The sequence below is a fragment of the Anguilla rostrata genome, chromosome 15, assembly GCF_018555375.3.
Source record: "Anguilla rostrata isolate EN2019 chromosome 15, ASM1855537v3, whole genome shotgun sequence".
Classification (NCBI taxonomy): domain Eukaryota; kingdom Metazoa; phylum Chordata; class Actinopteri; order Anguilliformes; family Anguillidae; genus Anguilla; species Anguilla rostrata.
In genome coordinates this window covers 1,606,277-1,623,129 of record NC_057947.1, presented here as the reverse complement: position 1 = coordinate 1,623,129, position 16,853 = coordinate 1,606,277, and the positions used below count along the sequence as shown (strand labels likewise).

At 43.4% G+C, this 16,853-nt stretch overlaps 1 protein-coding gene and 1 long non-coding RNA gene across 17 annotated transcripts in view; one reads left to right on the top strand and one right to left on the bottom strand.

Annotated features, from left to right (window-relative positions):
• LOC135240548 (uncharacterized) overlaps positions 1–16,853 on the top strand; it is a 225,593-nt gene that overhangs the window by 126,915 nt on the left and 81,825 nt on the right. The window lies entirely within an intron of this gene.
• The window catches only part of LOC135240533 (NACHT, LRR and PYD domains-containing protein 3-like), a 241,755-nt gene that overhangs the window by 151,287 nt on the left and 73,615 nt on the right, over positions 1–16,853 (bottom strand). For all 16 annotated transcript variants that reach the window (XM_064310105.1, XM_064310114.1, XM_064310115.1 and 13 more), the window contains exon 8: positions 593–703. In XM_064310105.1, the coding sequence (XP_064166175.1) occupies positions 593–703 (111 nt within the window). The remainder of the gene's footprint in view (positions 1–592; positions 704–16,853) is intronic.

Below are 16,853 nucleotides of genomic sequence, written 5' to 3'. Positions count from 1 at the left end.
TTTCTTGTCAGTAGTGCAAATATTTTTGAGATATTTACCATTTTATTTATATTTCATTTATGTTTACCAAGAAAATTTCCCATTAATTAACACTAGTGGAATGTTCGGAATGTAAACAACACACTTGCAGCTGACATTGCAATCAGCCGCTGCAGCAGCGACAGATACAGACCGTCTCTTTCTTTTGCAAAGCTTCTAATGGATGAAATCTCTAGCAAAGTGAGTAACGGCAGCAGCAGCAAAGCAAGTTCAACTCAAACTAATATTAGTTTTCTGTTATAATTTCTGCTAATTCCTGCCAGCTACTGTAACATTTGTATTTCAACATTCAGCATAATGTTAACTGCTGTAAGAAATTAACTTCCAAAAACATGTTAGAACTGATTCACCTCAGTTATTTATTCAAAATATGTGATTTTGAGAGAAATATGTGATTTTGAGAGAAGAAAATCTGTTGTAACTTCTGGGGGATATAACCACAATCTAGTTTCCTGGACCTTTAAGAGTAGTGCAAACCAGGTGGAAATTGCCTTTTTAAATGCTTGGGGTTAAGGGGTTAAATAGTAGTGTCAATTTAAACCTATTTAATTACCTTTGATCACCTGTGAACTCTCTTCTGATCTTGAGAGGAGGTTCCATTGAATCATCACTCTTCAGAGACACACAGCTGGGGACAGATGACCCTGCTCTTTCTACCTGGACCCTGAGAACAAAACATGCAGACAGAGCTTCCAGTTAAACTCATCCTCTTACTGCAGCTCTAACTCACAGCACATGGAGACAGAGCTTCCAGTTAAACTCATCCTCTTACTGCAGCTCTAACTCACAGCACATGGAGACAGAGCTTCCAGTTAAACTCATCCTCTTACTGCAGCTCTAACTCAGAGCACATGGAGACAGAGCTTCCAGTTAAACTCATCCTCTTACTGCAGCTCTAACTCACAGCACATGGAGACAGAGCTTCCAGTTAAACTCATCATCTTACTGCAGCTCTAACTCATATCACATTAAATATCTGATTCATGCATTTGTACCTCTTCCTCTCACTGCTGAGGGTTCCTCCTTTGGTCTTTGGCTCCTCTGAGAGATTCATTTTAGCAACAGCGCCCCCTATCTAAGGAGACAGGAACACATCAGACCAGACTGGACCACAAGTGACTTCCAACCCAAATTAGCCTGCAAACACACAACATGAGCACACACTGAACACTCGCTTGGACACACAGAGACACACACACACAATATAGCGTAGTTTTGACTGGATGTAATGCAGAATTTAAATGGGCCCTGAACATGTACTATACAGACATCTCAAAAGGAGTGGTGTTACCCTTGATACTGAAGCTCAGGAGCGTGTCAAGAAAAACACCAGAGCGCACTAGAAACAGTGTGCCGAGGCTTGATTAGTTTCTGCCATAAACACGTGATAAATGACGTCCGAAGCTTCATTCGGTACACACAACCATGTGACTGCTTTGGTATCTGACTCAAAGGAAGCAAAGCTTTGGCGCAGGTTTCGTGGGTAGAGCAAGCAGTTCATGTCAGTCGTGAGCTAGTGAGTCACAGTGACTGCTTTAAGAATCCGAGACATTGTGCAGAGATGGAACCAGCCAGGAACAGAGAGCGGTCTGCAGTTTTGGAGCATTTTAAAATGATATCAGCAACTAAGCTTTTTCCTCCTGAGACCCAGGGGAAAAAAGGTTCAAAATTACATTTTTTCTATATTTTTTGTCACAATGTATATAGTAATAATAATGTATAAAAATACAAACTGAATAAAATAAAAAACAATAAAAACAATCTGTTATGAATAATGATATAAGTGCAGTTTTACTTATTATAACAACAATTTAAAAAAATACACATTAAATTTTTTACTCCGGAAAGACCACCAGGTTGAAGAACATTTAATCTCACATGCAAATTTATGACATTTAAAGACCATTATGTATTATAGACACAGAGACAAAAAAACTATCATGAAGGCTTGAAGATACAACTAGAAATGTCACGTCCTCCGCAGAGGACAAACATGAATGTCTTTGTCTCAGAAAGATGAGAGAAAATGATTATATAAATACATACAACAATAACCTTTTATTTCAATGAGCTGTTCAATGTTGCATGAGCACCTCCTCTCCCCATTTAATAGTTATTACTTCGAAGTTTCAAGGTGGACACGATGCTGATGACTATCTTTTAAAAGTCTTTTATTGAATCTCTTTTAACCTTTAATATGATCTGCTGGTTTGGTAACCTAAATCTACAAGAGTCGACTGGCCAACATCGTAAAATTATCTGGCAGGATCGTCTGATACAGCTGACCCCTCCCAGCTGTATCAGATAGGATCTATAAGGAAGGCCCAGTCCATTCTGAGGGATTCCCAGCATCCCCTGTTCAATCAATTTGTATTACTTCCCTCAGAGCGCAGATATACACCGATCAGCCACAACATTAAAACCACCTGCCTAATATTGTGTAGGTCCCCCTCATGCCGCCATCTCCACCTCTGAAGGTGTCCTCTGTTATATTTGTATTTCTGTACATATTTGTATCTACTGTATATTTGTATCTGATATTTTGTATCTACTGTAAATTTGTATTTGATTGTGTTACTTTATTGTCTTCTAAGCTGCAACAGTGAAAATTCCCCCCGGGGATCAATAAAGTACACTACTACTACTACTACTTATTACATTATTGGTTTTTATTACATAAAAAATTTGAAATGGATTACATTATTGGGAGTTATTACGCTATTGGTAGTTTATTACATTACTACTTGCTACAGGGCTATAAAAAGCCAAGATATTGTTAGAGGGTGAATTATTTCCACATTATTTTAAAAACTCTCGACAGGTCAGAGCGGTTTTGGCAGCACGAGGGCGACCTACACAATATTAGGCAGGTGGTTTTAATGTTGTGGCTGATTGGTGTAGGCTCCCTATTTTAAAATAGGATCCCTATGTTAAAAACAAACAGGATTAAACACTCTTTTATCCCAAGTGTCACTGGCTTTCTTAATAAGTTACAGTGATATGTTTTGCAATGATTTTAATGTTTATCTGTTGTCATAAATATAGTTATTGCTATTTATTATATACTATGCTGCAGTACAGACTGCCCCCATGAGGACAATAAAGACTCTAACTAACACCAAACCTATATCCTTTGTGTTATATACCGGCACATTTATTCGGAATACCACCTCATTAATGCAAATAGGCTACTCCTAACTGCACATTATGTGGCTGTAACTCAATATAGACATTACATTACATTACAGGCATTTAGCAAACTCTCCTATCCAGAGTGACACAACTTCTTTTTTGTCGCAAAACGTAAATTCGGTGTGACGTGGTGGCTTTGAAATCAGACGCTTTCGTGCTTTTAAGTAAACCTACATGCACAGCTACATGCTGCCACCTTGTGGTTCAAACAAGAAACGGCGTCTTAATACAACTATAACCGCAGTTCTTATCAGTTCTTGCTACTATTAAAGTAGTTGAATTTATTATCTTTGAAACTTGTACGAATTCAATAGAACAGATTTAATTGGTAAGGACATGGCCACTAGGTATTTGTGAATTAGAACAGAGTTGGGTAGCAAATATGTAAACGAATATCCTTTAAGCATATTTTAGCATGTGCTTCCTGTATTTCCTGTATACGGAACCTAATGTCTCGTTTCAAATAATAGAAGACCAGCTATGAAAGCTCCATAGGCTACGTGAATTAACTACCGACCACCGACTTTAACAAGGCAGACATCACGTTAATGTGTCTTAATCCAAACTGTGAATACAGAGCAAAAATAACATTTTGACTTCACAATCCGCGCAGTTAAAATGTTCGGTCTGTTTTTGTTAAAGTAGCAGATGTCATAATGTAGCCGACGACAGGCCTGTGAATTCCGTCATATCCAAATAGGTAAAATTATCATGAAATACCAAATAAATGCTAAAAATAAACGTTAAACTTTTTAAAAGTCATTTGAAAGGGTATTTTTTGTGTTTGGTCCCAAATGGGGAATTTGAAAAAACATATTACTCCTCGTCTACTCCTCGGGCGCCATTTTATTACCTGTTTTATTTCACTAAATTAAGCGTTATTGCGATCATAGTTGCAGATTCCTATTCCTCAAAACACCCCTTCTCATCTAGCTTCTATTCTCCCCCATCCCACTCCAAAACGGTCTACTTACTCCGTTCTTTTATCCAGTTTTATTCCGTTTTTACTGCATCCTCTTTGTCCTCCGTCTTCAAAATGACGTTTGAGTTTGAAAGTTTCACTTTCTCTTTTGACCTTTTCGAGTGTAGCGAACATCCGCGTCACGGTAAGAAATGTTCTTTTTTCAAAATGCACAATATGACGATGGACAGAAAAAAAAATACAAATAAACCATCTGTCTCCCTCAGTGTCCCTGACACAATCACACAATGTTTTTGGCGAGTAGTTTCTGTTATCACGAGGCTATTTGCTATCTCTATTCTTAACAGACTATTTTTGTTTGTAAATTTAGGTGTTATGTAAATTTAAGGTTTGTTATTCTGTACGTTTTGATATGTGCATCTCCAATCTGTTGACTGTTAGTTTTCTTTTTAAGTCAATTTGTAAGGTTACTTGTCATTTGTTGTTTGTATGTTTTTCATCATATCTGTGTCTGTCATTAAAAGAATAGGATAAAAACAGGAGCTGATTTTCCATGGAGCTTGCACTTTCCACATTCAAGGGGGGGGGGGGGGGGTTCATGTCCTCTCTGCATGGAGCTAGCATGTTCCTGTATTCATGCTGGTTTCCTCTGGGTACTCTGGTTTCCTCCCACACCAAATACATGTATGTCAGGTTCAGTAAACTCCTGCCATTGCCCTTGGCCAAGACCACTGCACGGTGGCTGCCCACTAAAAGTAGTTAGAATGAGTCAAATGCAGAGGATTAATTATTCTTTCTCTTTGAGTCACTAACATGTCCTTGTATTGATGCCTGGCAGATTTTATAGACCTTTCTGAGTTGTGTCTAGAAGTTTTATACGACAGGTCATTGCCAGAATTAAAAGATGAAATTTTTATTCAGTGCAAACAGCTGCAGTTTATTTGTAATAACATGTTTACTCAATGGATAATCAACTGAGTTTCCAACTTGATGAATACATCACCATAATTATTAACAATGATTTGTCAAAAAAAGGCCTTTAAAATATCATCATCAGCAGACATGGTATCAGTGACCTGTAACCAAAAGAATACATACTGGCCTGTAACTGTATGATTGTACATAGTGTATCTGTGGCTATTATTTGATGTTACAGTCGATAGAGTTACACTTGTGAAATCAGATCTCATGATCAGATTCAATGAGAAAGAATACAAGGAGGAGCCATTTATGATTCAGTGGCCCTTAAATCTTTGTGGTATGAGGACTATGCAGTGTAAAAGACACACATTTACACAGTGCACAGTGTAAAACATGAATACCCCTATACGGACAATTGGGGGTATGCATTTATGGACCACTTTATTTGTCAATGATTTCTTGTATTCTGAATCTGGTCACAGAAATCTAATTTCAATGACAAATATTGTGATCACTGTGACCATGTACTCCAGATGAAGAAAGAACTACTATTTCTGCCTACAGATTTTAAAAAGCCAACACTGAATTTTACACAACATAGAAGGTCCCTTAAGAATAAGAAACGTTCATGCAACCATTTATGATGTCTGCAACAATGACAATATGATGACACTCGTAAAGCAACAGTAATACACTAAAAGCTAATCTTCATGCTGATGCCTGTGACGCTCTGACCAGAGAAAGCTCCTGTAATCCATCTAGTGACAAGTTATTAGAAAGGCTAGCTCCCTGTGCTGGAGCCATCTCACAGCCTGACAGAACATGCCGGAGGTCTGCTCTGTGTCCCTGTGCCGGAGGCCTGCTCTGTGTCCCTGTGCTGGAGGCCTGCTCTGTGTCCCTGTGCTGGAGGCCTGCTCTGTGTCCCTGTGCCGGAGGCCTGCTCTGTGTCCCTGTGCCGGAGGCCTGCTCTGTGTCCCTGTGCTGGAGCCGTCTCATGTGTCCCTGTGCTGGAGGCCTGCTCTGTGTCCCTGTGCTGGAGCCATCTCACAGCCTGACAGAACGTGCCGGAGGCCTGCTCTGTGTCCCTGTGCTGGAGGCCTGCTCTGTGTCCCTGTGCTGGAGGCCTGCTCTGTGTCCCTGTGCCGGAGGCCTGCTCTGTGTCCCTGTGCTGGAGGCCTGCTCTGTGTCCCTGTGCTGGAGGCCTGCTCTGTGTCCCTGTGCTGGAGACCTGCTCTGTGTCCCTGTGCCGGAGGCCTGCTCTGTGTCCCTGTGCCGGAGGCCTGCTCTGTGTCCCTGTGCTGGAGGCCTGCTCTGTGTCCCTGTGCCGGAGGCCTGCTCTGTGTCCCTGTGCTGGAGCTGTCTCACAGCCTGACAGAATGTGCCACAGGCCTCGTTTGGGGGCAGCACAGAGCGGACGGTCTCATCCGCACCAAACCATTAGCGCAGGTTCTGAGGAGAAGGCAGGGTGTCATAATTGGCCCTGATCAGGAAGCTAAGCCTGGCTTGTGGTATCTTCCACCAGTCTGACCCACTGAGCGATCGGTCCTCCACACTTTCCCACGCTGTCCATCCTCCCAGACCACCTTAGCAAACTGCTAAAACCTGCTACCTCTCCTGCGCCATCCATGGTGGGATGACCCAGAGTCTTCTGTGCCCCTCTGTTTCCCTGCTGGGGGGGTTGTGCCCCTCTGTTTCCCTGCTGGGGGGGTTGTGCCCCTCTGTTTCCCTGCTGGGGGGGTTGTGCCCCTCTGTTTCCCTGCTGGGGGGGTTGTGCCCCTCTGTTTCCCTGCTGGGGGGGTTGTGCCCCTCTGTTTCCCTGCTGGGGGGGTGGTTGTACCCCTCTGTTTTCCTGCTGGGGGGGGGTGTCCCTCTGTTTCCCTGCTGGGGGGTTGTGCCCCTCTGTTTCCCTGCTGGGGGGTTGTGCCTCTCTGTTTCCCTGCTGGGGGGGGGGGGGGGGCTGTGTCCCTCTGTTTCCCTGCTGGGGGTTTGTGCTCCTCTATTTCCCTGCTGGGGGGTTGTGCCCCTCTATTTCCCTGCTGGGTAGTTGTGCCCCTCTATTTCCCTGCTGGAGGGGGGGTTCTCTGTTCTCTTGTGGCTTACAGGTGCACCAAAGAAGAAAAAGCAATCCTCAGCTGGGATGCTGGACGAGCTGGACCTGGCCGGGAAGGCAGTCGCGACATTTTACTATTATTATCACAACAGCCCCCAATGTTTCAATAACAGAGGTGACAAAAATAGACAAAACTCAACTATGCCACATCATAAACTACCAATACCAAAGGCTCAATACTGCCAACAAGCAATAGACAATTACTGGACTTTATTACTGGACTACCTAATTTTAAAAAATACATGCAACCATCCCTACACAAGCAGGTTACAGGGTCTTGAAGGATAGCACAGTGGGCATGCAGAGCAGGACTTGTCGTGACTACTAACCTTATCTGGAAAATAATGTCAAATTTCTTTCATAAAAAAAAACAACGGCAAGTCTTCCACAGACGTCTGCTCTGAGCTTACCCAGCAGAAATAAAAACATGCAAGAAAAGAAAGGGAACACTGCCTGTCCTCCTGCAACTTGCAATACCAGACAAGAGAAGGGGGAAAACCCACACGCTTACAAGAGCATAAACTAAAAACACATCCTCCCAACAGAGAAACTGTAAAAGACAATGTTACATTACAGGCATTTGGCAGACGCTCTTATCCAGAGCGACGTACAAAGTGTATAACCATAACCAGGAACAAGTATGATGAAAACCCTAGAGAGATGTACCGGTCCAAGTGCAGGGAACAACCGCATAGTTCAACTTGGACCCTGAAGGTTAAACCGATTAACACTAACACAACGAGAACGGCAACAACGCAGTCTATGGAAAAAATACAAGCAGTATTTAAGACAGTTAATTTACCTAAGTCACCTACGAAACAGCTGCCTAGTTACAACCCTAAGCTTACAGTCATTTAGAATCAGAATCAGAATCAGAATCAGAATCAGGTTTTATTGCCAAGTAGGTTTACACATACGAGGAATTTGTTTTGGTCAGGTGGTGCATAACAGTGAACATAAAATAAGATAAATAAAATGAAATAAACATAGTGCAATAAAAACATAACAGACATAAAATAACATAAACATAGTGCAAACGGTAAACAGTAAACAATAAACAATAGTGCAAGGGGATAAAGTGTTATAAGTACAGGTGCTGTCTGTTTGGTGTCCGTGGGGGTCAGGATAACAGTACAGTATCAGTGGGGGTCCCGGGCCTTGTTGATGAGGCCAGCTGCAGTCGGGAAAAAACTGTTCTTGTGTCGTGAGGTTTTGGTCCTGATGGACCGCAGCCTCCTGCCGGAGGGGAGTGTTTGAAAGAGTTTGTGTCCAGGGTGGGAGGGGTCGGCCACAATCTTTCCTGCCCGCCTCAGGGCCCTGGAGGTGTGCAGGTCCTGGAGGGATGGCAGATTGCAGCCAATCACCCTCTCAGCAGCGCAAATGATACGCTGCAGTCTGCCCTTGTCCTTGGCAGTGGCAGCAGCGTACCAGATGGTGATGGAGGAGGTGAGGATGGACTCAATGATGGCAGTGTAGAAGTGCACCATCATTGTCATTGGCAGGTTGAACTTCTTCAGCTGCCGCAGGAAGTACATCCTCTGCTGAGCCTTCTTGGTGAGGGAGGTGATGTTCAGCTCCCAATTGAGGTCCTGGGTGATGATGGTGCCCAGGAAGCAGAAGGACTCCACAGTGTCGACTGGGGAGTCATGCAGGGTGATGGGGGCAGGTGGGGCTGCGTTCCTTCTGAAGTCCACTACCATCTCTACTGTCTTTAGGGCGTTGAGCTCCAGGTTGTTATGGCTGCACCAGGACACCAGATGTTCAATCTCTCTCCTGTAGGCAGACTCATCCCCACCAGAGATGAGTCCAATGAGAGTGGTGTCGTCTGCAAACTTCAGGAGCTTGACTGACTGATGACTGGAGGTGCAGCTATTGGTATACAGGGAGAAGAGTAGAGGAGAAAGGACGCAGCCTTGAGGGGAGCCGGTGCTGATGGTCCGGGAGTCGGAGACGTGTTTCCCCAGCTTCACGTGCTGCTTCCTGTCAGACAGGAAGTCGGTGATCCACCTGCAGGTGCAGTCAGGCACGTGCAGCTGGGAAAGCTTGTCCTGTAGTAGAGCCGGGATGATGGTATTGAAGGCGGAGCTGAAGTCCACAAACAGGATCCTGACATAGGTTCCTGCAGTGTCCAGGTGCTGGAGGATGAAGTGGAGGGCCATGTTTACAGCATCGTCCACAGACCTGTTGGCTCTGTATGCGAACTGCAGGGGGTCCAGGAGTGGGTCCGTGATGGTTTTGAGGTGGGACAGTACAAGGCGCTCAAAAAACTTCATTACCACAGAGGTCAGGGCGACGGGTCTGTAGTCATTGAGTCCTGCGGTCCTTGTTTTTTTGGGGACGGGGATAATGGTAGAGGTCTTGAAGCAGGCTGGTACGTGGCATGTCTCCAGTGAGGTGTTAAAAATGTCTGTGAACACCGGAGACAGCTGATCGGCACAGTGCTTCAGGGTGGAGGGAGAGACAGAGTCTGGTCCAGCTGCTTTGCGGGGTTCTGTCTCTTGAATAATCTGTTAACGTCCCTCTCCAGGAGGGAGAGAGTCGTCATTGTGATAGGGGAGGGGAGGGGGCCTCTGAGGTGGGTGATTGTAGAGAGGCCAGGGCTCCTGCTGAGATGGGGGAGGAGGAGCTGGTGGTCTGGAGCTGGTGAATGGGTTCACGGGGATGGTGTCAGGACTGTCCCATTGTCTTTCAAATCGGCAGTAAAACTCATTCAGGTTGTTGGCCAGGCGCAAGTCATTAGTGGAGTGGGGGCTTTCGGTTTGTAGTTGGTGATCTGTCTGAGGCCCTTCCAGACAGAGGCCGAGTTGTTTTCTGAGAACTGCTGTTGGAGTTTCTCAGAGTACAGTCGTTTAGCATCTCTCACCGCCTTGCTAAACCTGTATTTAGACTCTTTAAACCGGTCCTTGTCCCCACTCCTAAATGCTTCCTCCTTTGCCAGCCTTAGCTGTCTGAGTTTAGCTGTAAACCAGGGTTTGTCGTTGTTGTAGATAACCCTGGTGCGTGATGGTACACAGCTGTCCTCACAGAAGCTGATGTATGATGTCACAGCCTCTGTGTACTCATCCAGACTGATGGTAGCAGTCCTGAAAACATCCCAGTCAGTGCAGTCCAAGCACGTGCGAAGATCCTCCATAGCTTCACTGGTCCACTTCTTAGATGTCCTCACAACAGGTTTGCAGAGTTTTAATTTCTGCCTGTATGCAGGAATCAGGTGGACTATGATGTGGTCAGAGTGTCCCAGTGCAGCGCGGGGGACGGCGTGGATAGGCACGGTTGATTGTACTGTAGCAGTGATCTAAAGTGTTCTCCTCTCTGGTCGGGCATTTAATCAACTGGTGGTATTTAGGCAGTTCGTGGCTGAGATTCCCTTTGTTAAAGTCGCCGAGGACGATAACGAAAGAGTCCGGGTTTGTCCGCTCCACACACAGTATCTGGTCGGCGAGCGTACGCTGTGCCTCCTGCACGAGGGCTTGCGGTGGAATGTAAACACCGACCAGAATGAATGAAGCGAACTCGCGGGGGAGTAGAAGGGTTTGCAGTTGATGAAAAAGTTTCCAGAACAGGAGAACAGTGCTGCATAATCACTGTAACATCTTTACACCAGCCACTGTTTGTATAAAAACAAATACCTCCACCTTTCATTTTGCCGGAGCCCTCTGTGTCGCGATCCGCTCTGAATAGCTGAAAGCCTGCCAGCTGCAGCGCAGAGTCCGGTATCGATCCACACAGCCAAGTTTCCGTGAAGCACAAAACGGAAGATGTTGAAAAGTCTCTGTTTTTCTCCACCAGTAGCTGGAGTTCGTCCAGTTTATTGCACAGCGATCGCACGTTAGATAGAAATATTCCGTAACGGAGTGCGTAGACCGCTCTGCGGAGACGCACGAGCGCACCGGCACGTTCCTCTCCTCGGCGTTTCACGCGTGAACAAGGGTGAGCGTACCTTTGACAAAAGTGACCAGTAATTCCGCAGATGTGATGAGAATGTTGGGAAATAACCACAGGAGTTGTTACCCTGATATTCATGAGCTCTTCCCTGGTGAAAGAGTTCCGGATGCTATCGCAAAACACTGAATTTACAAACAAAACAAGGCAAAACAATGCGCACCAACACACCGAGGCAGCCATACAGGGGGGTAGGGAGGGACGGGGAGAGGTGCAGCCTGAAGAGGTGAGTCTTCAGTCGTCGCTTGAAATGGGTCAGTGTCTCAGCTGTTCTGACCTGTTCTGCTGTTCTGACCTCCATTACAACATTACAATGTAGCACACCCCCAACTTAAGACAAGTCAACATTACAGTCAATGCGAATGCACTGATAATATTGGCTGGGCAAGTTCCTTTTCAGACTTCAGACGTATTTTGTGGGAGACGCAAAGAGGGAAAACTGCGAAATCCGTGCACCAGCTTCTCGGTGAAGCTGCTGAGGCTTTGGAGCAGCGAAGCACACGCTGCGGCTGCAGAGAGGTCGCGACCCCCTGGCTGTAATAAGTCATGCTTTTATACAACTGTCCTTAAAAATGAAGGTGGTGTAGTGTTTCTAATACACATTTATCATATGTTTATCATATCTCTCTCTTTCAACTACTATCTTTATTGCATACTCTCTTATTAATACTCTAGGTTACACCACAAAAATTATCCTTCTGTCTCTATATCTGTCATCACCCTCTCCTTTTCCCTCCTCTCTCTCCAAGGTTTTAAATGCGCAAGCATTTTTTTAATTGTTGTTGGAATTTTTTTTTACATTTGCATGAGTCTTGACAGTGACCAGTCCATATTGTCTGGAATTCTGATAGAATGCTTGTACTGCACTGAGAAATACTGCCTGTCCGAAATATAAGACAATGTTGATGTATTTGAAAAGCAAGTGACTCTCTTAACTATAATACTGCTCTAATGTTTTTGACTGCTATTCTATTTTAAGATTAATAAATATTCATTAATTAATGTAAAGACACATGGTTTCCCTTTAGCTTGCAATATACAATATATTTAATTTTGAGGGTCATCATACCTCTTACATACACAGGTGGAATAATAGCTTGGAGTGGTATTCAAATTTAACACAAGTGAACGTGAAATGTTCAATACTATTTGACAAAAGGTTCAGCCTGTTTTTCTGTTACAGTAGGACATTGTCACTGTGAAAATGTAGCCTAGCCTATACTCTTTCAATCAAACGACATGGCCTGTGACTTCTTTCATATCCAGTGAGGGAAAATGGTCATAAAGTAAAGGTGCATTGCCCCTGACCAAGGCCTCAGAACTGAGTTGGAGAAAGTCTCACCCATTGGGATCAGGCAGTAATACATGGGATTGGTCTTTTTGGCATCAAAGCAGCGTAAGACGAGTTCAGCTGGTTTGGAAAGTCCTCATAACTGGTGACTCTGTCTGATCTAACCTTGTATGAAATGATCGCCTCCAAGCCTTGCCAAAGATAACAAGAGTCTTTCTCTTTCTCTTTGAGTCACTAACTTGTCTTGATGCTGGGAAGATTTTATAGACTTCCGAGCTGCATCTAGATGTTTTATATGACAGATATTTGCTAGAATTAAAATATGAAAACTGAATTGAGTGCCAACAGCTGCAGTTTATTTGTAATAAAATGTTTACACAATGGACAATCAACTGATAAATCCATCAGCATTATAAACAATGATTTGTTTAAAATATAGCCAAGTATAATGAAACAGAATGAGCACAAAAATGTCATCAACAGACATGGTATCAGTAAGCTGTAACCAAAATAATATATATTTAGCCTGTATGATTGTATATAATGTATCTATGCCCATTATTTGATTGATGTTACAATGGATAGAGTTACACTTGTAAAATCTTGTAAAATCAGATCTTATTGATCAGATTCAATTAGAAAGAATACAAGGAGAAGTCATTCAGTGGCCCTTAAATCTTTTGTGATATGGAGGTATGAGGACTATGCAGTGTAAAAGACACACATTTACAGTGCACAGTGTAAAAGACGCATGCCCCCATACGGACCATGCATTTACAAAAAACAGCTTTTATGTTCTATTCCATCACAAAATATATATATATATATATGCGCACAAGCTGAAATGTGGTAAATGTTTCTTTTTCTCATCCAATCAGACTAAAATAATCTATTAATGCGTAGGCTTGTTATTCTTCCAAAGTGAATTTTTTTTTTTTTTTTTTTTTTTTTTTAAGCAAAGCAATGCTAGTACCCAATGTTTCATCAGTTATTGCAGGTAACTTGACCCTGTGTTTTTTTTTTCCATCTTACCATCTGAACTCATTGTGGTCATTCAACCTTTTAGGTGTCACATCAAAGTATGGAAGAACATATAATTTACACTACCGGTGAAAAGTTTTAGAACACCCCCATTTTTCCAGTTTTATTGAAATTTAAGCAGTTCAATTCCAGTGAATTACCTGAAATGGTACAAAGGTAAGTGGTAAACTGCCAGAGTTTTAAAAAATTTAGGTTACCAAAAATTCAAAAATAATGTAAATTTCAGAGTTATAAAAAAGGCCTTTTCAGGGAACATTTAATGGGTTAACAACTTACAGCTTTTCTGCAGCAATGGAAGTAAATTAAACCTTGAAAGTTGATGCAAATAATTCCTACAGGTGTCCCAACTTTTGTTAATTACTTACAAACCCTCTGTCTGTATAAAATCAGTGTTGGAACAGACTGTATTACTACACCCTCTGAAGCATTATTTGGACAATATTGCACTGCAGGAAGTAGTATATTGCTATCAATGGTAGGGAAAAAGGCAATTAACAAAGGAAGACAGACAGACCATTATAACCCTTAAAAGTGTAGGTCTTTCCTTTTGAGAAATTGCAAAGAAAGCCAAGGTGTCAGTGAGTACAGTTTCCTACACCATCGACAGGCACTTGGAAACTGGAGGAAACTCTGATAGGAAGAGGTCCGGCAGACCCAAAGCCACAACAGAATCAGAAGACAAGTTTCTGAGACTCAACAGCTTGCGTGATAGGCAGCTCACAGGACAACAGCTTCAAGCACAGCTGAACAGTGGTTGAAGTAAGCAAGTCTCAGTTTCAACAAGAAGAGAAGACTTCAATCTGCAGGTTTGACAGGGCGAGTGGCAGTACAAAAGCCATTTCTAAAATTGCAAAATAAGAAAAAGAGGCTTGCCTGGGCCTTGAAGCACCAGCAGTGGACTACTGAAGACTGTAAGAAGGTCTTATGGACCGGTGAATCAAAATTTGAAATCTTCGGTTCATCACGCAGCGTTTTTGTACGCCGTCGAGCAGATGAAAGGATGGTTCCTCAGTGTGTGACACCAACTGTCAAACATGGAGGAGGAAGTGTGATGTCTGGGGCTCTTTTGCTGGATCCAGAGTTGGCGACTTGCACAGAGTGACTGGCACCCTGAGCCAAAAGGGCTACCACAGCATTTTGCAGCACCATGCATTACCCTCTGGGTCACACCTAGTTGGTCAGGGGTTCATACTACAGCAAGATAATGACCCAGAACATACCTCCAGGCTATGTCAGAACTATCTTAGAAGAAAAGAACAAGATGGCAGGCTTCAAATCATGGAATGACCAGCACAGTCTCTGCACTTAAACCCCATCGAGCTGTCTTGGGGTGAACTGGACAGAAGGGTGAAAGCAAAGCAACCTACAAGTGCAACACATTTGTGGGAACTTCTGCAACAGTGTTGGGTAGATCTTTCCGAACAATATTTGATTTCCATTGTAGAACGAATGCCACAAGTGTATTCAGCCGTCAAAAAAATTAGAATAAATTGTGTTAAATAGAACAATTCCACAATTTCTCTTTTTTTAATCTCCAATTGTTTATTTGTTTTATGCTTTGATTTCAGAGTACATTGAGACAACTGCGTAAATTTCAATAAAACCTGGAAAAATGGAGGTGTTCTAAAACTTCTGACCGGTAGTGTAAATTAATGCTTTAAACGGCTAATGAACACTTACACACCAGAAAGGATATGTAACAGCGCACTGTTATTTGCTTCATCGGTTCAATGAACTCTTAACAACCTGTCAACGTCCAGCTTGAACCTCTGGAGTTCAGTCCTTTTCAATAGCGTCACAAGGCCACCAGATGGCAGAATGCATCCACTTTTGTGTTTACAGTATTCCAACACATACACTACATGGGCAAAAGTGTGTGGACACCTGACATCCAACATCTCATCTAAAATTATGGGCATTAATATGGAGTTGGAGCACGCTCAGTTGCTATAACAATCTCCACTCTTCTGGGAACGCTTCATACTAGATGTTGGAGCACTGCTGCATGGATTTGCTTCCATTCAGCCAGAAGAGCATTACTGAGGTCACTGATTGGGCGATTAGGCCTGCCTCGCAGTTGGCTTTCCAACTGATCCCAAAGGTGTTGGATGGGGTTGAGGTCAGGGCTTTGTGCAGGCCAGTCAAGTTCTTCCACACTGTTCTTGACAAAACCATTTCTATATGGACCTCGTTGTGCGTCCGGGGGCATTGGCATGCTGAAATGGGAAAGGGCCTTCCCAAAACTGTTGGGGAAGCACATAATTGTCTAGAATGTGATTGTATGCTGTAGCATTAAGATTTAGCTTCACTGGAACTGAGGGGCCTAGCCCAAGCTATGAAAAACAGCCCCAGACCAAGGGGTGACCAGATACATTTGGTCATATAGTGTATGTGTGTGTGTGTGTGTGTGTGTGGGTGTGTGTATGCGTGTTTGTGAGAGAGAGAGTATGTGTATGGGTTTGAGAATGAGAGTGCATTTGTGTGTAAGTATGTGGGTATGTCTGTGTCTGTTTGGTTCTTATTTTGCCAGACAGAGTAACTGAGTTTATCAGAGTAACTGTGTTTAAAGCACATCAGACTCCAGGAGTTTTTATTCCATCCAAACCCACAGTCAGGACCCTTTCCTTTCCTGCTGATTCCTTTATATGTCAGGGCTATAGAAATGTCTCCCTCCTCACTGAACTGAGCCTCCCAGTAACAGCACTCACACACACTCTCTCTGCACACAACCTGGCACACAATCTCAAATCTCTCTGGATGATCAGGATATGGCTGCTCCTCTCTCCCCGGTTTGTGTCACCTTCCTGTTCCCCTCAGACAGAGACAGGTTTCTGTGCGCTGTGTTTGGATCCAGTGTGAGCTGACAGCCGTCTGCACACCAGAGACATTAATGAGATTAATTATCCTTATTAATATTCACCTCATTATGTGTGTGAGAGAGAAAGCTGTGATAGTACCTGTGTGTGTGTGTTTGTGTACATGTGTGCTTCTGTTTGTCTCTCTCTCACACACACACACACAGCAGAGTGTGTATCTATGGAAAGTGTTCTGTGTCGATACACACTCACATTAGTGGTCTTGTATAGTTTCACAGTTGAGTTTGCACGTTTTGCAAGCTGCGTGTTTCTTTTAAGTTACCAGCTCACATGGTGGCCATCGGTTTAGTGATTAGCCAGCTAGCTAGCCAGCATTTTTTTTATAGCCGTTTACGTAGGTAAAATCACATTTATAATTGTTATTTTATGTCAGAAACATTTAATTCATATTCAGGGAGGTAACCAACTACTCGCAAGTTAGATGACACGTGTAGCCGTTTACTAATACTATCGCACCGTTTCAGGCTGGAAAATAACCCGTTAAACCAGAGAAATTGCTGAGGCAGCTATTAACCGAGG